General features: G+C 37.7%; 1 protein-coding gene across 1 annotated transcript in view; it reads right to left on the minus strand.

Moving 5' to 3' along the window:
* The window catches only part of LOC140246700 (nitric oxide synthase 1-like), a 53075-nt gene extending 40070 nt beyond the window's left edge, over nt 1–13005 (minus strand). The window contains exons 1-9 of the mRNA XM_072326037.1: nt 12949–13005; nt 5378–5526; nt 4709–4871; nt 3522–3613; nt 2793–2934; nt 2157–2296; nt 841–1015; nt 630–731; nt 156–436 (exon numbers count right to left, since the gene is read on the minus strand). Of these exons, the coding sequence (XP_072182138.1) occupies nt 156–436; nt 630–731; nt 841–1015; nt 2157–2296; nt 2793–2934; nt 3522–3613; nt 4709–4871; nt 5378–5526; nt 12949–12990 (1286 nt within the window). The 5' untranslated portion in view covers nt 12991–13005. The remainder of the gene's footprint in view (nt 1–155; nt 437–629; nt 732–840; nt 1016–2156; nt 2297–2792; nt 2935–3521; nt 3614–4708; nt 4872–5377; nt 5527–12948) is intronic.
* Nucleotides 13006–23778: the final 10773 nt, after the last annotated feature.

The following is a 23778-nucleotide window of genomic DNA, read 5'->3' on the forward strand; positions in this document are numbered from 1 at the left end:
GTTTAGTAGGAAACATCTTCTCTCGACACTCGCTTGAGTTGTTCTTTAAGATATTAAGTAGTCCTGCCCCACCCCACCCCAAAACAAAACAATATAGATTAAAACAAAATGCGCACACAAATCGTAAAACAGAAAACAAATATATTATCGACCACGCAGCTGCTGATCGTTCCCCTTTAAAAGTCGCTGTTGATAGGTTATACCGTAGACAGCGTGCGAGGACGTTCCTGGCAGCACAAACCTGGTACTCGAAAGATGGTTTCAACTCGTAGTTCAGCATTTCTTGATGGAAGACCGGGGTAATGCCGCCGGACATCGGGGGGACGATCCACACCCAGTCCGCTGGACAACCGCCACGAAGCCTCTGTTCGTTCTCCATGTGCTTCATGAACGACTCCGACGCCGAGTGGTGGTCAATTATGGTCACGTTCATTTTCTTAGAAGCATAGAAAATCACAATTTTAAGGTAGAAAGATTAATTTCTCTCTCACAACCCCAGAATAGCCGTTCGATACCTACTAACAACTATGATTTTTATGTTTAAGACCCTTATGTTGGATTGTTTCCTGTTTAACAATTCGCTAAGGGAAGTGATACCATCCTTAAACTTCTTTGAGACAAACACTTACCTGGAAGCTATGTAGCACGGCCACATTGGTCTCAACAAGAGCCTGGTCCTTCCACAGAGTCGAGTTCGTACTGGTATCCAGACCCATGCTTCGTCCCACCTTCTGTTTATAGACATAAGCAGAGGTCAAAGATCAAGATCTAAGGCATTATTTAGAGGCTTTTATAATTATTTGTAATGTAAAGCGCATGAAAAAATAAAGTCTTCTATACCTCCAGCATATTCAGTCTGTTCTTGTCGCACAGGTCCCTGGCGCCGATCTCTGTGCCCATGTACCAGCCGTTGAAGGGACAGGCGGTGAACTCAAGACCACCGAGGTCGAGCAACATGTTGGAGACGGCTGGCACAGCGTACCACTTTAGCCCCAGCTCCTTGAACAATGGGTACCTGCACATGGGAAACAAAGAAATGTTATGCTTGTTAGCTCAAAGTGTTGTTTGACTTTAATGTCCTTTCCAATGCGCGCCTCTGTATATAATCAAAGCTCGATTCCTTTGATGCACTTTATACAATCATAAATAATTGTTATACAAATGTTACTTAGACAGACATTGCAATAGGTAATCTTACATTCTATTTCCAAGGAAGTACAATGAAATTAAACGAAATAATTTGTTTAACACCCTAGGAGGATATTAGGTGATTCATATGTCAATGCATGTGCTTTTCCCGCCCCATCCTTTTGCAATGGTATACACAAAACGCCCACACGTACACAGACAAAAATAAAACAAAAACACTGGAATTAACCCCTTCATCCTTGTTGTAATACCAAGGAGGTACGAGAAATGGAGTCACCACAGTCTTATTCGCTTTGATCCCATTCTCGAAGCCGCCACTCAAAAATATTTGAAGTATGTGTCAAACTGGATCTGCCGCTCAGATGCGAAGACAATTGACTCGTGTCTCATCGCATAATCACCAGCCACTTTCCAAGGAAGATATGTCTTTGTGATGGTAATTACTTTTCGCCATCCCTACTTACAAACGATTGGAAGTAGACAATGGTAAAGGAACGGGGGTGCGCAAATTGAAATTGCTCAAATATTGCTGAAACAGATATCAAAATTACTCGACTGTACGTGTCTGTACGCTAATCTGACATATTAATTTATAAAGAACTATACTTGAAGATGATACCATATTAGTTTCATTAGGCGGAAATAAGGAGAAAAGTGATAAAACCGGCTTTCCATGAGGGTAAAATTTCAAACAATTTCACAAAATACAGCTCAGATTTACACTTTTGCACATATTTTCGAACGGAATTGACTTTTGTTTTATATGCTTTATCATTAGGTGAAATTTCATTGCATATATAAAAGAGCAGCATATGCCCGACATTATGTTAGCGTTAAAAATGAATCTTCAGATTGCTCAGAAAGATGGCGACTTCAAGCATCGAACATCAAAGGCACAAATGCACCTGTGGAATTCTTTTGTCCATCCATAGAAAACTGACAGCTGATTGAATAATCATAGTCGGTTGTAACTCCATCTCTCGAACCTCCTTGGTAATACCACTCACTTTGGATGTTCAAGCGGCACTTGGAGCAGGAGATCAGACGGTATATCGAACATCTCTGGCTCCCCGCCATCGGCTTGTAGAACGAGTGGGAGGACTTCGAAAGGACCCCCTTTCCCTTTCCATCCTAGCTTTTCACACACCTGTATCAGTCGCCAGATATAAAATCATCTGTTTATTGAAGTCACTGAAGCCCTTTTTAGAATCCATAAGTTCTACACTGGTAAAGTTGCAAAGCAAGTGGAATGGTAGTTAATAACAGTGCTACATTAATGGAATATGTGAGCCTCCTACGTCATCATCCATGTTCAGTGCAACTTTTTTTTCCTCCATACTGGTTTATCTGCTGAAGGACTACAATAAATTTCACAGATTTAAACATGTCACTATCGATTATGCACACTGCATGATGTGGAATCATGAAAATCATCTTGAGTCCTCTTTAAAGGGATGGTATAGCTTCTGTTGAGATGGTGATTCAGGTTTTAACTTTTTAGAGACAATTAGAAACCACTTAATATATGAAATATTAAAGAGCAAACAAATTATTGTTAGAGAGAATCAAAATCGATATTGAACTGGCTGAGATATCCCAAGCCAAATTAAAACAAAGTGTAAATAAAATGGGATCCCACATACCTGTGTGAATTCTACTCCTGCCGGGTCTCCTACGATGGATCCGTCTTTCTGTTTGTATCCTGCGTAGCTAATCAGCTGGCTATTCCACACCCGGAAGTCACCCCTGTGACCTTTGCGATGGGGGAAGATCGTGATCGCTGACCTGAAGCACATAAAAGTATTGTAAAGTAAAATCTCTCTTGTTGATAAAGTATCACACTTGAAGCTATTTGGTCACATGGAAAATGTCCATGTTGTGTTTTGTCTCTTGTCAGATTATAGAAGTAATACATTTTATCTGTATTGTTTCAATGTTCTATGTATAGTTCTTGTATTCTTTGTAAATGCTTTTTATCAGATGTGAAAATAAGTAAAATGTAATGAAATAGGAGAAATGAAAAGAATCCACTGGGCAACGATATCGAGCTGTTTAATTAACCGATTAAACAACATCTACTGAGTTTATTCATCATTTAGATACCAGTGAGACAGTGCCAAGATCATGGTAAGGGTTTCCTTAGAACCATCTAGAAGTTAAATAAAAGAGGATATTGCAGTGGTAGTTGAGTCGATTGTATACTATGCCCTGAGTGGATGCCTAAGGGTTTAGCTCTCGGCATGTTTGCACTGCTACTGCATGTACTTGCGGGATACATCTCATGATTGTTGTGTCAATGAATGTATTGTGGGAATGAAGGTGGGCGAGGGTGAGTACAATTTTCCATTTGTACCTTCCAGGCCTTTGGTTACCTTATGTTCCCTTTGTTCGTTGCATAACTCAAATGGCTGCAGAGAGCGTCAAACATGTCACTTGACGAAATCGCTTTTCGTGCGTCAAACACCTTGGAAAGAAAGCAAAAGTAACAATAATCATGGAAAATGAAAGACTTTGATCATTTGTCTCCCTTTCTATAAACATCGCAACTGTTAATCAACATTGTAACAAACTTGTCGAAAAAAAGAAGTCGGTAAGAATAGACACTGTCATCTACACTTCCGGGCAATGGTATTACCACCAGGCTATTCCTGGTTGCAGGCAGTGACACGTTGAATTTGAAACAAATGCCTATTGTTGTGTTACGTAGTCCAAGACGGACAAGGCTTATGGAATAAAATGACCAATCTCTTGATTAGCAATAATTCTATTTCAGCATATACATATATATGACTTTCAATGCTTGCTCCCAATCAATGTTGATTTCTATTTCAATCTCAGTGTTCTCATTCTTTGTGCCTTAAGTTATACTTTGCGCTTTAATTAATCTATAGGTAATATGTTGCTTTCGGCCTCTGTCGATATAAATGTCAGATATCCTCCTGTGCTTAGCACGTTTTTGCTTTTAAACTAAAGCGAGTCTCAACCTATACGCATTTCTTCGAGGGAAGGTAGGTTTTATCATCTCTAAGAGTTGTTCGCATATTTTGTTGAACTGACTATAATTATTTCGTAAATTTCTTTTCCTTTTATAGGTAGGCTAGGAGAACATTATTTTTTCTTCATCAAAAAAGCATAATTCTATATTAGGTACTATATTTTGCTGTTGTTTTTAGTCACATAACATTCACATACAGCCAAACGAAAATCGTAAAAGGAACGTGGTTGTTCTTTGACGGCATGGTCTTAACTCTACATAATGAGACACGTAAGGGTGATACTCTGTAAATGGGGAAGTTTCCATAGCCACAAGAATAACTTTAGAAAAAATTATGCCACAAAAAGGAACAATTTAACTAACACTTTTCAGATATTACATAAATTCATAACTGCATGTCTATTTAAGCCACATGCACACAAGAACTGTTATCGAATTTCCCATGCATGACCGAACATGTAGACAGGCTTGACCAACAAAACATACAATTTTGCATTAACTTGTCTGCAATTGATATGTTCATTTATCTATTTTCTTGGATAAACTAAAGTGAATTTGAAGAACCTTAAGGTGGTTCCATTGGATGCGGCCAATACAGCGGGCTGCGTTTCTCCAAGCCGTCTTGGCTCCAAAAGTAAGCTCGGCCTCCGTCAGCTCGTAGGTACCCGTCTTCTCAATCGACCCGAAAACGGCTGCAAGTCTCTCCTTGTGTAGCTTGCTACCTGACCTGGATCAGTAAATGAAACTAATAAATGAGTAATTGCTAGACAGGATAACTTGTCACAGAGGTTGAGCGATTTTTTCAGCTCTCCCATCGGTTTGTGCTCAAAATGATATATGAAAAACAAACAAATTCGCGTGTTTTTTTTTTGGTCAAAAACTTACAACTATATTCTTTCCTTTAATCTTCATTGTTGTGCAATGTAGCAACATGACAACAATAACAATCGTCTCGTTCTTCTTGTTTTTCTGGCATGGAGAAGAAATACGAAGTGGAAATGACTTGTATCTTTCCTCTCCTCAGCAAGCAATGAAGCCAGCGCTTTCATGGCCTAACCTGAATTTTATTACAATCTGTGAAGATTTAGCAAACTGCGATGGGTGTCAACGTTATTATTTTGGTCATTCTTTGGTATTTGACATAATATGCTTGAGTGTGTACTATGTAAAATATGCACACTTACTATTGAATAATGAAATTATCTACAAATACTGTGGAAGCATACAAGTCACCTTTTATTGTGAACGTAGAACTGATTAATGAAGTCCTCGGCGTGAAGTAAGACTTCCTCTTTAGTCCGGTCCTTTTTGCGTGGAGGGAACACAATAGATCCCATGCATCTCTGCTCCGTACATGGTCCGTTCTGTGATGGAAAGAGTGAAGATATTTCAGCGCAATTTGAAGTACAATTACAGTATTGAACATTATTGATGACATATACAGAATTCCATCTTCAGAGTCTAAAATGGTATCGAAACAAACAAGAAATCCCTAAACGAAAATGTAGGCACTAATGAAAACTCTCCAAACCTACACCTGAAAAATCTGATGGCAGAACACATAGAATGTTTTGTGATCCCTTCAGCTGAAAGTCATCATTTCGTCGCTGTCACCACCAACAGTTCTCTCATGGCCCATGGAGGGAAAAAATGAGTTTCAAGAAAAACAGCGTCTCAAAGTGTAATACGTTTTGAAACCCAAGCCGACATGTTTCACGACGAAACGTCTGCGTGCCCATGCCAGACCCGTCACTGCAAGAAGTCCATATAAATAGTACGGTAAATCTGTCAGACAGCTTTAATTAGAGACGCCGCCTCTTAAATACCAGTATTTTAGATAGTTTTGAGACTGAACATAAATAACAAAGTAACAAGGGCTTTGAACACGTGCCCACTCCTGCTTTCATCACACATATCCATGTTGCAAGTCAGGAAGTAATTTTAGTGTCTGCCGGCGTGCAAAGAGAATGGGCATTTTAATGGTGAAACAGATGATAGTTACGTTTAGAAGTGAGCCTTAACTTCGAGGATTAGCTATAGGATAAGCTCGTAGTCAAGTATGAGACTCCATATGGTCTATTATATATATATATATATATATATATATATATATATATATATATATTATATATATATGTATATATATTTTATATATATATATATACATATATATATATATATATATATTATTATTATTATTTTTTTTTTTTTTGCACACCGTCTCATTATAAATCCATGGAAAGGCCTTGGACTGGTTCAAGAGCCATTTTTCTATCAGAAAACAACTTCTTGTGAATAATGGTCATGAATCTAGTCCTCGCAACAAACCATGTGGTGTTCACCAAGGGTCCTTAATCTTCCTGCTTCTTGTCATAGAGATCATCACCATGGCACCTCCCAATGGCACGCATGTGTAGTTTCATCCCAGTATAGCTTCTTTGAGCTGCGAGAGGGATTACAGTCATCAAGGGATCAAGTATCAAATATCAAGTATAACAATGATTTTCTCTAACTCGTCCGACCTACTTTCTTTTATCCTATGTGCAGTTGACTCTAACATATTTTCACACAGCGTAATCCTAAAGCAAGCTCTTCATATATATATATATATATATATATATATATATATATATATACATTACAAATATATTGTATCGATTCTTTAAACACCATATTATGGTGTTTAATAACAGTAATCAGAAAAAAAAATCCTCTTCCTGGTCATATCAAATCTGATAATAAGTAGCAAACTGATTGTATAGATTTTTAAGTTTTATGAATTGATAATGACCTCTCACGGAAATCCCACATCAATTTATTCTATGTTAATTACTTTTAAGAAACACTGGAATTCTCTACAAACTAAAAGATATTTCCCCCGCTTACATTCTACAACCACTGTACGGTACTTTTATACTTTCATATATTCATATATAACTATGTATTATAGTATCTTATAGCCAAGGGAAAAATTCCAACATTTCTTCTTGATAAGATTCTTCTTATCCAGAAACGTTCTGTCAGAATTATTAACACGAAGTTGTCTTTCGCTCATACAAATAAGCGTTTGTTTTTTTTTTCCTTGAATAAGGTGTCTAAAGGGGAAGTCAAGGCAATTGTCATGAATTCACTACATGTAGTACATAAATCGACAGCTCCATGTTTAGATTTGCGGAATCACTAGTCTTGTAGTCATTGAGCAGAAAACCAATACTCTACTGACAGTCAGTTCGACTGTATTTTGGTCAAACAGCTTTTTTTTTTTTTTCTTGACCCCATGAGGTCTAGAGAAGTGTTTTTAAAACCAAGTCAACATGGCATAGTTCCCTTACTTTCTTCTTTCCGATTTAAGATTTTGTTGTTTATTCTTTATATCCGCAAAAACTTGAACATATTCATTCTCATGGCTAATTTTGTCTTGCATCATAAATATGTGTGTACAATATTCAACCTTAGGAACCGAGTAACACTTATAATAATAATAATAATAATAGTGAGACTCTTGTAGAGCGCACATTTCTACCTAAAAAAGATACTCAAGGCGCTATAGAACAGAGTACATATTGTGTCACGTTACAACAGTATCACAGAAAATAATAAGACAATAAACCAACAAACAATATATACGTACACATACATTACATACAGGCATACAATATTGTCAATTCAAATTAAAAATATACGTCTTGAGATTCTTTTTGAAACTATCAATGGAAGATGCTTCTCTAAGAGATTTTGGTAGGCCATTCCATAGTTTTGGGCCCATATATGAAAAAGCCCGATCCCCCCAATTATGCTTGATTCGAGGTACCTGTAATTTTAGCGAGTTCGATGAACGTAGATTACGTGGTGGTTGGTGAAGATGAAGAGTATTTTGAAGGTAGACAGGGGCAAATTTGCGCAATGTACGGTAAACAAAAAGAAGAATTTCTTTTAGTAGGTTTCATGTAATTTTGGTTTCATATTCAACGCTTTTATTCGTAACGGACCTAAGCTTTTATTTAATCATTCACTTACATAATAATCCTTATCTTTCCTTACACATATCCTCTTCTTGATTCGTAATTATATCATTCAATTAGTTTGTTTCATAGATACTTCATTTCCTGCAAATCAATATACACAAGTTACATAATCATGAGCATGTAGGAAATATACCAAGTAAATTTAACACAGAGTCGTTTGACTTGCATAAACAACGATATAAAAGGAAATTAATGGTATAATATACAGTATACATTTCTATGCAGCAGGGATTACAATAACCATTGTAGTTAAGAAGCGATTATGCAGAGAGTCGCCATTATAAGCATTGCTTGAAAAGATGGCCGGCCCGAGGAAAAAGTAGGGACGTACTAGATTCGTAACAATACAAATTCTGCTGCGAAGATAGCAGGGGAAAATAAACTCTGATGTGTGATGGTGTCGAATGTGCGTGCAGGTGCTTGAAAATGCACAAGGGCAGATAGGCTTGAATTTAGAGTAATAGAATTGGTTTGCTGGAAGAGGGAACGATAAGCAATCTTGCTATCGGGAGACCAACATTAGTCATATAAATTATTTGTTTTTAGTTCGTATTTGAAGTATACTGTAATAAATTTTCGTAACAATACGTTTTTCTTTTATGTTTTGAAATGTAATCTGATGATTTTGATGCTTTTTTTTTTGCCCAGTGATATGTGCTGTGTTTGGTTTGTTGTGAAATATTTGAATATATTCATTTCAATTCAATTCAATTCATATGCAATTCCTATGCATCAGTCTTGTTTGTTTGATAGATACTTTATTTTCTGCAAATCAATATACATAAGTTACATAATCATGAACATGTGGGAAATATACAAAGTAAATTTGAAACAGAGTCATTTGACTTGCATAAACAACGACATAAAATGAAATTAATTGATACAATACAGTATGCATGTCTCTGCAGCAGTGATTACAATAACTGTAGTTAAGAAGTGATTATGCAAAGGGCCGCCATTGTAAGCATTGCTTGAAAAGACGGCAGGCCCGAGGAAAAGGTAGAGACGTAATGGATTCGAAACAATTCAAATTCTACTGCGAAGATAGCAGGGGAAAATAAACTCTGATGTGTGGTGATGAATGTGCGTGCAAGTGCTTGAAAGTACACAAGGGCAGATAGGCTGGAATTTAGAATAATAGAATTGGTTTGCTGGAAGAGGGAACGATATGCGATTTTGCTATCGGGAGACCAACATTAGTCATATAGATTATTTGTTTTTAGTTCGTATTTGAAGTATACTGTAATAAAATGTGCTTCTTTAAATTTGCTTTGAATAAAAACAAGGAGGCACTCTGTTTCAACTCCTCAGGAAGAGTGTTCCATGTATCCGGACCGTGATGTCTGATCGACTTTTGAGCAAATAAAAGCTTTGGATTACTTAAATGAAAATCATGGGAACGACGGGTAGGGTATGAGTGAATATGGTCATTGATTACTAGGGCATTATGGAAAAATGGTAATAAACTTCGAGTGTGTTTACACATAAATATGGCAGTTAGGTATAAATGTATATCATGATCCTTTAGAGTGTTTAAGCGATAAAATATGGGATCAGTGTGAGCCAAGAAATTTGAATGTGTGCAAAAGAGCCTTTTTCTGGAGAAGAAAAATTGTGTTCAAGTTGGTTTTGCTACAGTTGCCCATACGATATTGCAGTACATTTCATATGGTAGAAATAAGGTGTTGTATAACATTATTAAAGTTTGATCATCAATTAAGTATTTTATTCTCCTTAAAACACTATTTGCTTTAGAAATTGCTGTTGTAATATTCTGGATATGAGTATTCCAAGTTAGATTGCTATCTAGAGTCACTCCTAGGAACTTGGTTGAATGTTTCTAAGCAATGTTTGTATCATCAATAGAAATACTTTGAGGAAGGATGGGTTGGGATTGAAGCGTATGAAAGTGTATAAAACATGTCTTATCAATATTCAATGAAAGCTTGTTACTTCTAAACCATTTCGAGATGTTGCTTAATTCCATATTTAGTGTATCAACCAGTGTTACAATGTCCTTATGGGAATAAAAAAGTTAGTGTCGTCTGCAAATAAGATGAAGTTTAAACGAAGAGAGGTATTGATAATATCAATAATGTAAATTAAAAACAAAAAGTAGGGGCCCGAGGATAGATCCCTGAGGGACACCACATGACACATTAGAATATGATGAGTGACTGGATTTAAGTGCAACATATTGTTTTCGATGACTTAGATAACCTCTGAACCACGACAACGTAATCCCTCTCACGCCATAATTTTGTAATTTTTCAAGTAAAATGTCATGATCGATAGTGTCAAATGTTTTACTAAGAGCCATAAAGACTCCAATTATGTGCTCCTTTCATTTTCAATCATGAACGAGTAGAGACGATTGTAAACTACTTTTTCTAGAATTTTCGATATTGCAGGTAACAATGAGATGGGTTTGTAATTTTTCACCATTGATGGGTCTTTTCTTTTATAGATGGGGATAACTTTGGCGATTTTGGAGGAGTCTGGATATATACCGTTAAGTAGGGATAGGTTGAATAAATGGGCGAGAGGAGCTGCTGGGGGGTTAAATTATCATTTTTTTTCAACAAATTCACCATTAAGTCATCAGGCCCACAGGATTTACTACATTTCAGAGATCGAACAGTATCAATAATTTCCGATTCATTAATTGGAGTAAAGAACAAAGAATTTTGTAAGTAATCTCTATAATTTTGATATCATTTAAGGGAATATATGCTGCTAAAGAAGGACCAAAATTAAAAAAAAAATGCTAAAAGTATTTGCAATTTGGTCAGGATTGGTAATGACATTATCATTATGAGTAATGCTATCAGGACATTCCGTAGGTTTCTTTTTGAGTATTTCATTAAACGGTTCGCCAAAGAGCACTTTTATCATCCTTATTAGATTCGAGTTTATTTGAAATATATGATTTACGTGAAACTCGAATCAAGGTAGTTAATTTGTTTCTATATGTTTTATACCTTTTGACGTTTTCAGGAGTAGATTTTCTCAGAGATATTTCATAAAGACGGTTTCGAGTAAGAATGGAATGTATAAGACCTTCAGTAATCCAGGGTTGCCGAGCTCTTTTCCTTCCATTTGTTTTGGGAGTTTAAAGGAATATGTTTATCATAATAATCTAATAGTTTTTGTAAGACAATTTCGTAAGAAGAATTAACATCTTGGAGTTCAAAGACGTCGTTCCAACGTCTTGTAACGTTGTGGTTTCCTATTTTTCCCTCTCCATCATGACTAAATATAAATATATATTTTCAGATTTAATTGTCTGAAAATGTGAGGCTGTATGGTGCCCTTCAATTTGTTTTCCACATTAGATTGGTATGTTCAACGGACTGTAACTCACCAAAAATGCCTCTTGAAATGTTTGTTAAAGCTTCTGTTATATTTATTGTGAGCAGATGATTATCTATTGTCTTTTTGTTATCATCTAGTGTGAAACAAAACATGGTTTCTCTTCAAAAGACAGTATGTTGATCCGCCATTACGGTTGGTGCTTTTCAATACATTCCAACCCACACATTCACCTTGAGACGTCCGTTGTGGTAACGAGTGGGATCTTCAATCCCCACTGTCACCCTTAACATCTCTCATGAAGCGAGACTATTCTTTTTTCTTTTTCCCCATTAACAAATACAAGTGTATGTTAAGCAGGAAAAAATAGCAGCATACAATTTACATTACTTTTTACATACTGTTTATATTATGACGATGGTTTTAGCGTCGATATTTTCATGTATACATCTTGCCTTCGACATAACTGCAAACAACTTTTTCAACACAATTCATGATTCATGTTCCAGAGAAACCATTTGGTTCATACATGTCTCAGTAGGCAGAGTGATTTTAATGCATATCATCTTACACGTAATCGAACTGTTTTCGCTAAAATTGGATTGATTTGTTCATGAAACAACTCAGACAATCTTTTCAAATGTCTTTCTTATGAGTCATTCCTATTTAATGATTACTCTCTTGCATAATATATATATAATATATATATACATATTATATATACATACATACATGCATACATATATAGACAATGATAATACCGGGAAAACAGTGCACACTTTTCAACACAAACCGAAAAAAAAATGAAGCAATAAAAAGATTGATCCACTAAGAAGCAAAGCTTGTACATCGTAGATCACTCGAGAGAATATTATAACCAAATTTGATATGAATAATTTGTTCCGTTAAGCAACTGAGATAAATATGTATACATGATGTTATAATGATATTAAGCATTCATAAACAGTACGTGTAAAGTAGAAGAAAATATAAACATGGTACGGACACTATTCATTAAGCCATGTGTACCACGAAGATATGGTGACAAAATAACACTACATTACCATATTATTTGCTCAATAACATGAACCGACGAATGCATACTTTTAATATGTGATGCTTTTGTTGATAATGAAAATAAATTTGAGCTGAATTGAAGATATTGCTTTTGCCTCATATCTTCAGTGGGATATGTTCTGAACAGTATTTTACTGTTCTATAAGGTAATCTGTTTAGGGATATAGTAACAGTCGCTTCATTTACTTTCTATGCAAATTGTAGTTACAACCCTCTATCGCGGTTTCGTTAAAATACGCGATAATGTAAAGTTGTGTGTACATTATGTTTGTAACTTTTTTTATTGAAATGAAACTCTTGAAACGTTCTTTCACATAATGAAATAGGTGAGCACTTCGAGTGAAATTGACCTGTCGTTACGAAAGATGTATTGCAACTTACTTGGCCAACTTTCTGGTGCAATGTATCATGAATTCGACTCCCATCGATCATGTTTTTCAAAGGAATGTACCGTTGAGTCGCGGGACATGTGACATGCCCGTTGCCTGGACCTTTGCTTGACGTCACAGGCGACTGTCCATTTTGCTGGACACTCGTCTTCACGGAAATTCCTTCCGACTGCACGGAGGGAAAGGAATCGGGTTGAATGGACGTCGACTCTAAGGCGGACGGGACTGTCCCCCTGTGTCCATCCTCGTAACCATGGTAACTGGTCGCTTCCCTGTTGACCAGGACTAATTGGATGCTCTTCTCTGTAACTGTGTCACTGGTGGAGTAGTTTTCCTCTTGGCCTTCGTCACTTATTATTGTGACGTCATCTGTTGAACACTGTTTCTCCATGTCAGCTCTTGTTTCGCTGTTATATAGTTCCCTAGATCGGTGATGTTCTCCTCATTCTCCTTGCAGCTCATGTGGTGTATCTCTCAAAACCCCCGCTCGTTAAACTGATCACTGCGACCCTCCTTTCCGACAAGGGGTATGCTTCCCTCTGCTCGTGCAGCTGTTATCATCGTTGTCATACATGATGTTTATTAAGGCATGAATGCTGCCGTTGTTGTTTCAAATAATTCCTCATCCATGATGGACTAGTTCCACTTTGTTTGCTCTAAACTACACAAAGCAATTCATTGGATGATCAGGAAATTTCATGTTTTTAGAATTGTTTCATTGGTTTCCTGGTAGGGCGTGGGTGGGGCGTAAACTCTGGCACCAGCAAGTCATGACATTATAAAATGATAAGGAAATGACTAGAATGCGGTTTAAAGATAATAAAAAGTTTTGGTACCTCAAAAGCTTCCCTGAATTTCCTTGTCTTGGTTTGTGTTTCAGGTTAAAGTACGTTGTCTGTGAGAATTACTCGCCCCAAAGTGCTCTCATGTCTTAGTAATCATGCAATAATGGGTTCGTACCAGAGCCGACGCTGTACAGCGTCGATAAGTATTGTACGAAACCACTGACTGCGACCAGCAGCGTGCAGCCCATTGTACGCATAGTAACTGCGACCAGCAGCCCCATACGCATAGCGTAATGGGGCTTCGTATTGTAGCATTCAGGATCATGACAGAATTAGTATCGCGGGTAAATGTCAACTTAAAATCCAAAAATTTCTTCGATTTGAAGACTTACCAATTAAGTTGAAGTCTTGAAAACAGGCTTCGATCAACGTTTGGTTCTGCCAATAGTCCCTTTCTGTTCCAATTGATGACTGAATGTGACTCGGTCGAGAGGACCTTGGGAGAGCTACGTACACTGAATACCATGGCCAGCGCATGCGCACACAAACATCTTATCCGTTCATGGATTTGAAATTTGTGTGCATGTGATGTGTTCGCATGCACTGGCTCTAGTATTCAGTGTACTGTATGTAGCTCTCCTAAAGTCCTGTCGACCGAGTCACATTCAGTCATCAATTCGAACAGAAAGGGACTATAGGCAGAACCAAACGTTGCCCGAAGCCTGTTTTCAATACTTCAACTTAATTGGTAAGTCTTCAAATTGAAGAATTTATGGGATTTTAAGTTGACATTTACCCTGCGATACTAAATCTGTCATGATCCTGAATGCTACAATGCGAAGCCCGATTACGTTATGCGTATGGGACTACTGGTCGCTATGCGTATGGGGCTGCTGATCGCAGTTAACTGCATGATTACTAAGACATGAGAGCACTTTGGGGAGAGTAAGTCTCACAGTGTTAGTTGTATGAAAGGTACTTTAACCTGAAACACAAACTGAGACAAGGAAATTCAAGGACACTTTTGAGGTACCAAAACTTTTCATTATCTTTAATGTTATTCTTGGACGTGGATCATTGCTTACTCCAGGTGCAGTCAACAATGTGGGAGAAACTACTGCATCGTTGAAACATGATTTGACACTCAGTGCGGGACTGTCTTTGTAAATACAGGCCAGAAATCTTTCCTAGAGTGTTTTAGATGAGCCTCGTGAATTTGCTTGGCCCATGTAATGTGTCTCCGTATTACTCCCAGGTCTTCCGATTTAGAACTCAACGATCGTTGACTAGATCAACGAACTTTGACTATTAAAAGTCAACCTTCCAAAATCCGTTCAATCGCATTCTTTAATATTCTACAGTGGCGAATGGGGGGGGGGGGGGGGGAGGCGCAGCGGGCGCGCTGCCGCTTAGATTTTTCTTTAAACCAAAGAATTAAAAGATTGTGCCGCCTTTAATTTTCGATTGTACCGGTGTCACAGGCGATCCGTTCCGGCCAGTAGATAAGTTCCGCCGGAACGAATCGGTGGAATTTGGCCAGTATATCGGATCCCCCGGATCCACTCGGCGGGATTTTTGCCTCACCGCCGATACGATCCCCAGCCGCCGATTCGATCCGGGTCTCTACAGTACAATGTATACAAAGTGGTAATGGGGAAACACCCCTTCAGTAAAATGTACTCTTCCGGTCTCCCTCCACAGCCAATGAACTTCTCCTAATCTCTCTAACCAGCCAATCAAACAAAGTTGCCAATTTGAGACCAGGGCGGCATTTCATGAAGGAACTTGTCGGATAAAATGTCTGACAAGTCAATTATATCCGACAAGTTCAGCGAAATCAGCCAATCAGATTAAAGAATTTCTCAAAACTTGTCGGATATAATTGACTTGTCAGATATTTTATCCGACAAGTTCTTTCATGAACTGCCCCCCCCCCCCGGACTATAAAGCGATTCTTTCTTTTTTTTTTCTCCTTTATCTCTTTCTAGTAGAGTAGATAAGCCGAAAAATTGTGCAAAATTTGACTACAGCATGAAACTTTCACCAGTGTTAGTACATGTTATAAGATTCATTTTAAAGTCGGGAGGTAAGTCTGAATTGACCTCTGATGACCTCCAAAGGTCAATGACCTCAAAATTTGATAAAAATTGATATTTTGCGTCATTGATGAATGTTAAAATGGTAATGATATACTAAAAACTCATTTTTTGTTACAGTGGAATTGTCTTCATGTTCCATAGAACCCTGACAGGTTTCTGCCTTTGACCTCTGATGACCTCCAGAGGTCCATGACCTCAAAATATCAGAATATTGATATTGATTAATGATAAACACGGCAATGATAATAATAATAATAATAGTGGCTACTTGTATAGCGCACAGGTCCACTTTTCAGTGCTCATGGCGCTTCAAAAATGAAAAAATATCATATATTTACATGCATATACATATTCAAACATTTCAACAAAGAAAAAAATGGTAAACAAAAGCAAATATATACCAAATAAAGAATACAACATATATCAATTAAAAATACAATATTAATCCAATATTAATGACATACAGCAATTACAGTCCTCAGTATGAAAGGAACAGATAAGTTTTAAGTTTGGATGTACTAAAACCATGTTTGTTTGTTTGTTTGTTGTTGTTGTTGTTGTTTTTTTTTTTACAGTGGAATTGCCTCAATGTTCCACCGATCCTTGACAGGTTTCTACCTTTGACCTCTGATGACCTCCAGAGGTCAATGACCTCAAATTATCAGAATTTTGATATTTGGTGCAATTGGTTGATGATAAACATGATAACGATGTCTTAAAAATTAATTTGTGTTACAACTGAATCGCTTTCCTATTCCTCAGATCAAGGGAAATTATCTACATGTCACTGCCGGTGACCTCCGAGGACTGTGACAAGTCAATGACCTCAAAATATCAGAATATTGATATCTGACGTATATTCAATGGTTAATTGTATATCTGGTATGAAATCACGCATTTTGCTATTAGCATTTATGCTACAATAGAAGTGTCTTCTCATTCCACAGAACATTGGTCATTACCCTGTGTATATCCAACTTTGACATCTGAGGACAATGTGAGGTCAGACTTTTAGAATATCAAAATTTGTGTAGGATTACAATTATTGATGTTTGGCTTCATTGGTTTAATCCTAAAAGTTAAATCATTTACAAATCACGCCTTGACGTTGTATCAAAGCATGTATGCATATTCCACAGGGCATTGGTTCATAGTAAAAGGTCTCAGGAATGTGAGCGGTCAATTACTTCAGAAATGAAGCTTACGTGTCTTCAGTGATGGCAGTGACCTCAAATACCGTATGTCCAAAAAAAAAAAATACAACGGGACCCTCCGCAATGATATCTTTAAAAATGTCGAATCAATCTAAATAAAAATTCAGGGTATGAAACTGTAACTCATTGCCCACGTCTTACAGGAAACCCCATACGATTTGCTTCAGTGGTCAAAGAGAAATGAGGAATTTTGTAGAGGATGTCAGGAATATCTTCCCTCTAAGTTGTGTCTATTGTATTCACACACAAGATCATCGAAGTGCTAAGCTTGGAAGAATCAAACTCATGACATGCTTTAAAACAATCCACATTTCTCTGTGACCGCTTAACCAAATCAAATGGGGTTTACTGCAAAATAGAGCTAAAATTTTATATTTTAAGACCCTGGAGTAGCATTTAGACAATTTAATCATATGTGGTGTTATCAATGCGAAAATCTGATTGTAATTTCTTTTTGGGACATACTGTATAATATTTATGTTTGGGTTAGTTATGCAGCCTAGCTTGCATGAAATTATGTGCAACATTATCAAATTTGCACTGGACAAAGTTTGTACGCTTAAACATGGAAAGTGGGGAGAGGAGTATCATATTTTGGGTTGATGCTTAATAGTATGTGAACAGGCTTATGGCAAAGTCCCTTGAACTGGATGAAAGGGTGAAAGATGCTAACCAGAAAACAACAGGCCCACCTCATTAGGTGTACGTCACAAGTCAAACAACTCAAGAGTCGTACAGCCCATGAGTTACGCAGCTCACGAGTCATACATCCTGTGACCTAAATGCTAGGTGAACAAGGTCCATGAGCTGGACATCAAATATAATAGGCCCACAAGCTGTGCGGTCCGCGAGCTCGACACTCGAGGAAAACTTGGTACACGGTACGAGATTAATATATGTATTTCAGATCGAGAGCTTAATCTATTAAGTGTATAGGTCTTGTGGACCTCCCCCCCCCCCCCGTATGTGTCGGACTCTTAGGGGCCTGGTTTGCCTAAACTTAGTGTCAAGCTCATGGGCAATGCTACCTAGTTTCGAGCTCGTGGGCTGTATGGTTCCGATGAATGACTCATGGTCCTGGAGCATACAGTGACGTCGTGGACCATATGGAAAACGACTGTAAGGCCTAACAACATGCATTCCACATGAAGTAATCCTGTGTCTTGCTATTGTCATCCAGTTAAAGTTTAGGTCAGGCAACTTGGGGCATTTTTTTATGACATCTTTAGGTACTTCACTTCCAAATAGGAGTGGAACTACTATTTGCTCTTATTGTCTTCTTTATACTCGATATTCCTTAACAATTGGGCCTGGCCAAGAGTTGTGCCCCCATGCCCAAATATTGCTTGTTTCCATATGGCCGCCATCCGGTTTGCACCCAATGTGTGAATCAGGGTAATATGGCAGCGGGTAATATCATCCGTTTAAAACTCTCTGCCAGCAAGTGATGATTCAGTGTAACCTCCTGCTGAAATTGGTCTAGATGTATACCCTCGATCTCTTTCAAGACAGGGCAGCATCTGCGTCTTCAGTGAAGCACGCGATTGAGCTTACATTGCACGGATCAGCACACAGATCTACACCACACTTAAAATGGACATCCTGAGGTCAGACCAGCTTTCTTCCAGGTGCACAGCCACTGTATGCGATCATCAGAGTCTTCCATTGGCAATATCTAAACAGTTTGGGTGAGGGCAAGCTTGTCTCTATGACAGGTGCATTGCGCATAGATTACAGGATGCACGAGATGATAAGAAAGCTTCTTTTTGACTCGCGGGACAGGCAAAGGTTATCGGATCGTGCTCAGTCTGCACACAGTGAGCTGAACACCATATTATCAAGGATACGTGTGCAATGATTGTGTGTAATGATATGGGAAAATGCATGGAGAAATCAAAATACATATATACATGTACATGTTTATGTATTTTACGTGGCATCAGTTCCCGTCTGTTGTCTTCATCAATCTTGCTATGTTGTTGTTTATTATTTTCCCTCTCCATCACGATTATCCGTGGAACGTTTTGATCATTTCACGTGAAGTTGTTGTAATGTCGGAAAATGCAAGGCTGTAATGCAGGTGGCCTATTGCAGGTGGCCTTCAATTTGTTTTTCACATTATATTGACATGTGTAACAGACTGTAACTCACCAAGATGCCTATTGAAATCTTTTGGAAAACTTCTGCTTGATTTCACACGAGCGGATGATTATCAACTGTCGTTCTGCTATCATCGTGAGTGAAACAAAGTATTGTTTCTCTTCAAAAGATAGCGTGCCAAGTAATCTGCAATTACTGTTGGTGCTCTATATAAGACATTCCAACCCACCTCCAGCCTAGACATCCGTAGGCGTTGTGCCCTTGTAAAAAAATACCATGGTTTGACCATGAGGCATAACCATGGTTTTACATTGGATCCATCCATGGTTTAACCATAGTGCAAGATGGTTTGATTATGGTCAAACCATGGTGCACTAGTGTTTAACCATAGTTTAACCATAGTTAAACAATGGTGCACTATGGTTAAACCATGGTAACCATGATTAAACCATAGGTTTAGCATGGGTTAACCATGGTAACCACGGTTTAAAGGTGGTAAATTGGAACGCACTTACCATGACATTACTGTGGTATTACCATGGTCACTACTGTGGTTCTACAGTACCAAAACTATGGCTAAGAAAAAGTAAAACCATGGTTAAGGAAGTGTAAAACCATGATTAGGAAATGGTGAAACTATGGTTAGGAAAAGATGAAACCATGGCAAACTCATGGTTTAACCATAGTGCAATATGGTTTAATTATGGTCAAACCATGGTGCACTAGTGTTAAACCATAGTTTAACCATAAACAATGGTGCACTATGGTTAAATCATGGTAACCATGGTTAAACCATGGGTTTAGCATGGGTTAACCATGGTAACCATGGTTTAAAGGTGGTAAATTGGAACGCACTTACCATGACATTACTGTGGTATTACCATGGTCACTACTGTGTTTCTACCGAACCAAAACCATGGTTAAGAAAAAGTGAAACCATGGTAAAGGAAGTGTAAAACCATGGTTAGGAAATGGTGAAACTATGGTTAGGACAAGATGAAACCATGATAAACTCATGGTTTAACCATAGTGCAATATGGTTTAATTATGGTCAAACCATGGTGCACTAGTGTTAAACCACAGTTTAACCATAGTTAAACAATGGTGCACTATTGTTAAACCATGTAACCACGGTTAAACCATAGGTTTAGCATGGGTTAACCATGGTAACCATGGTTTAAAGGAGGTAAATTGGAACGCACTTACCATGACATTACTGTGGTTTTACCATGGTCACTACTGTGTTTTTACCGTGCCCAAACCATGGTTACGAAAAAGTGAAACCATGGGTTAAGGAAGTGTAAAACCATGGTTAGGTAAAGGTGAAAGTTTGGTTAGGAAAAGATGAAACCATGGTTTTACAGCTGCCAAACCACAGAATTACAACCCAAATCACGATACAACCATGATCCATTGTACATAGTAAACCCACTATTTAACCACAGTGCTATATCGTAGAAAAATGTATTTTTAACTACAGTTGCATTTCACAAGTACTTTGAGAAACCATGGGGAAAATTGGTTGGAGAAATATATTTTTCCACAATTGCTTTGATATTTGATGAATAATGATCAATAAATAGCACAATAGAGTCTTCACATAAAGTGATGAAATAAAAATATTTTCAGTAAATTACCTGGAGCAGAATAATAATTCTTACAATTCCTATACATATGTATTATGATACAGTACATTTTGTAAACATGTATATGAACCTGGACTCTGAAACAGGAGAAGACCAATTCTCTATTATTTTCCTTCTAGCTATAGTCTAAAAAATATGTATTTAAAAACTGACTTCCATGTGTGTGTTGGTGGATGGGTGCAGACTGTAAGTGTTAATTGATTCACTGTTTAATAAAAGAAGCTATATGTAGCAACGAGTAGGTTGATGCTCTTACCAGTATTGACTCTCACACAGCCAACGCTGTATACATGTATATCGAATACACTATGGCCAAATCGAGGAAACCAAAAAATCCCAATTTTTATGCCCTAGTCATGTGTATTCCTCTGAACATGCAGAAGTCAAACACTGCCCAATTTGATGCGCTTTTCAGTCAAAACTGACTGACTGGAGTTGACTAGACTGTACTGTCATTAGCATTTAAAAGGGCATTTTACCGGTTTTTTATTTTTTTATATGTTGTTCTTTTAATTCTAAAAGACCCAGCGGTGCAAACAGAATCACAATTTCATAACGATTAAGTTTAATGTTAAAAATGGAACTTTTTAGGTGAGTATTATGCTAATGAGCTGACGAGCCCGGATGATATGATGTCACAGGTGCTCTCACTATTACTGATTACAAGTGCTTGCATATGCGTGCGTTAATTCGTATCGAGTAGCAAACGACGCTTAGGCCTAATTTAGCTAGCAGGCGGCGCTTGTGTACTGTTCTATCCATGTAGATATCTCAAATTTCACTAAACCAAATCGCATCAAAATTACAGGATATACTTCATAGTATATTTCAAAGTATTCTCTCATATTTGAACGAAATCAGTAATCAAGAAGTATCAATATTGACGCCGACTTTCAAGTTGTCACTCAAAAAAAAATCACTCTTCGCGAGAGATCTTGGCGAACGCAAGATGCACAATCTAGAACTGAAGTTAGCCGACTAGTACTGTGCGAACGGGGAATTTACGCGAGAACTAAAATCAAAAGTGTAATGATTTTTGCGACCTGTGTGATATAGGAACTACATTTTTCATCCAACTTACCACAAATAATTTGTAAATTTATTTATTGCCCCCGATTACTTGAAATATTTGTCTCATGATATTAAATGGCTAACTTCAGTCTGTGCGTGCGCAGCAGATAGACACTCTAGGTAGGGCCTGGCCGCAATCACTCATGTTAGTCGTAGAGCAGATTATTTTTAGCGACGCCGACAGGAAAGTCGACATCTACACTTACGCTTCCCGACATGTGATTTGTTTCCAATTAATGTGAGCTGTTGGATATGAATCATAAAGTACTTCCTGTGAGTTTGGTGCCATTTGGCAAGGTGAATTTTGAGATATCTACATGGATACGGAAGTACGCTAGCACTATACCTACACCAGCGCTGGGATCGCGAAGCGGCGACACTGTGTTAGAATCTACGTGGTCAGGCCACTTTTCCGAGATATGGGTCCTAGTAGGCCTACTGAAACAAACTGTTATATAGATCTAACATTAGTCCTGGGTGTGAAGAACACCACTATGAGATTTACTCGACTACAAAACATCGGAAATCCATAAAGCAGATACCTTACCTGAAAAATTCAGCACAGGAACAACAGTGCCTACAGGACAAGGGTCCAGATCTAGATCTGGGGTCTGGACTTTCTTCTGGACTTTCTTCAAGTTCTGGCAGCAGGGTATGTAACGTTACGCTGTGCCGTAGCGCTGTGCACATAGGGCCTACAGCTGCAATGTCGACGGTGAGTGAGTGTAGGGCCTACTCATCAAAACTTGGACTGCCACGTAGAACCTACTCCTTGACTGCTCAGTAGTCCTAGTCCTAGTTCTAGTATTTCAGAGTCTATGTGTACTGAGTACCGTTTTCATCTCACTAAGCGTAAATCGTGCGTGCCGTTGAAGAGAGTCTATCTACATTTGGATTTTCGAGATTCACTCAGCCCTCATCTACGTTAGATAGTTTGAACTCGCGAACCATCACTCGATCTTGATAAATTACATCATTACGGAGTGCGTGGGAAGGCCTTGGAGTGGTTCAGGAGCTACCTCATGAACAGGAAGCAATATGTCTCTTTGAATGGGTATAATTCACAAATGTTAAACATCAAATGTGGGGTCCCACAGGGAAGTTTATTAGGTCCGCTTTTGTTTCTCGTTTATATAAATGATTTTTGTAGGTCATCAGATGTTCTTTCCTTTATTCTCTGTGCGGATGACTCAAATTTATTTTTTTCGCACAATAATCCTCTTACTCTTGTAAATACAATAAACTCTGAATTAGAAAATGTCGCCCAATGGATATAGGCAAATAAATTATCTCTCAATCTTCAAAAAACAAAATATATGTTTTTTAGCAACTCTATAGAGAAACCACCTGTTGACGTTGTTTTTGATGGGACTCCACTGGAAATTGTTTCCCATATTAAATTTCTGGGAATAACGGTTGATAATAAGCTTTCATGGAAATTCCATATTGATAGTATATGTAAAATTATTTCAAGAAATATTGGTATAATCAACAAGGTTAAATTTTGTCTTCCTTTGTCGTCCCTTATTACATTATACTCATCTCTCATATTGCCGCACTTAAATTATGGTATTCTTGCTTGGGGAAATACATATCAAACATTCTTAGATAAATTACTTTTATTACAAAAGAAGTCACTCCGTATTATATGTCATACTGCATTTCTGTCTCATACCGACACGTTATTTTTTGAAAACAAAATATTGAAATTCAAGGATTTGTATCTGTATAACCTAGGACAATTTATGTTTAATTATGATAAAAAAAAAAAAATCTTCCAAATATATTTGAAACAATGTTTCCAAGAAATCAGTCCGTTCACAATTACCCAACAAGGCGTTCGAATGAGTTTCATTTGCCCTTTTTCAGAACTCTGCTGGCTCAGAACACCTTTATTTACGATGGGCCAAAGTTTT

Source organism: Diadema setosum, chromosome 3, assembly GCF_964275005.1.
Source record: "Diadema setosum chromosome 3, eeDiaSeto1, whole genome shotgun sequence".
Taxonomy (NCBI): domain Eukaryota; kingdom Metazoa; phylum Echinodermata; class Echinoidea; order Diadematoida; family Diadematidae; genus Diadema; species Diadema setosum.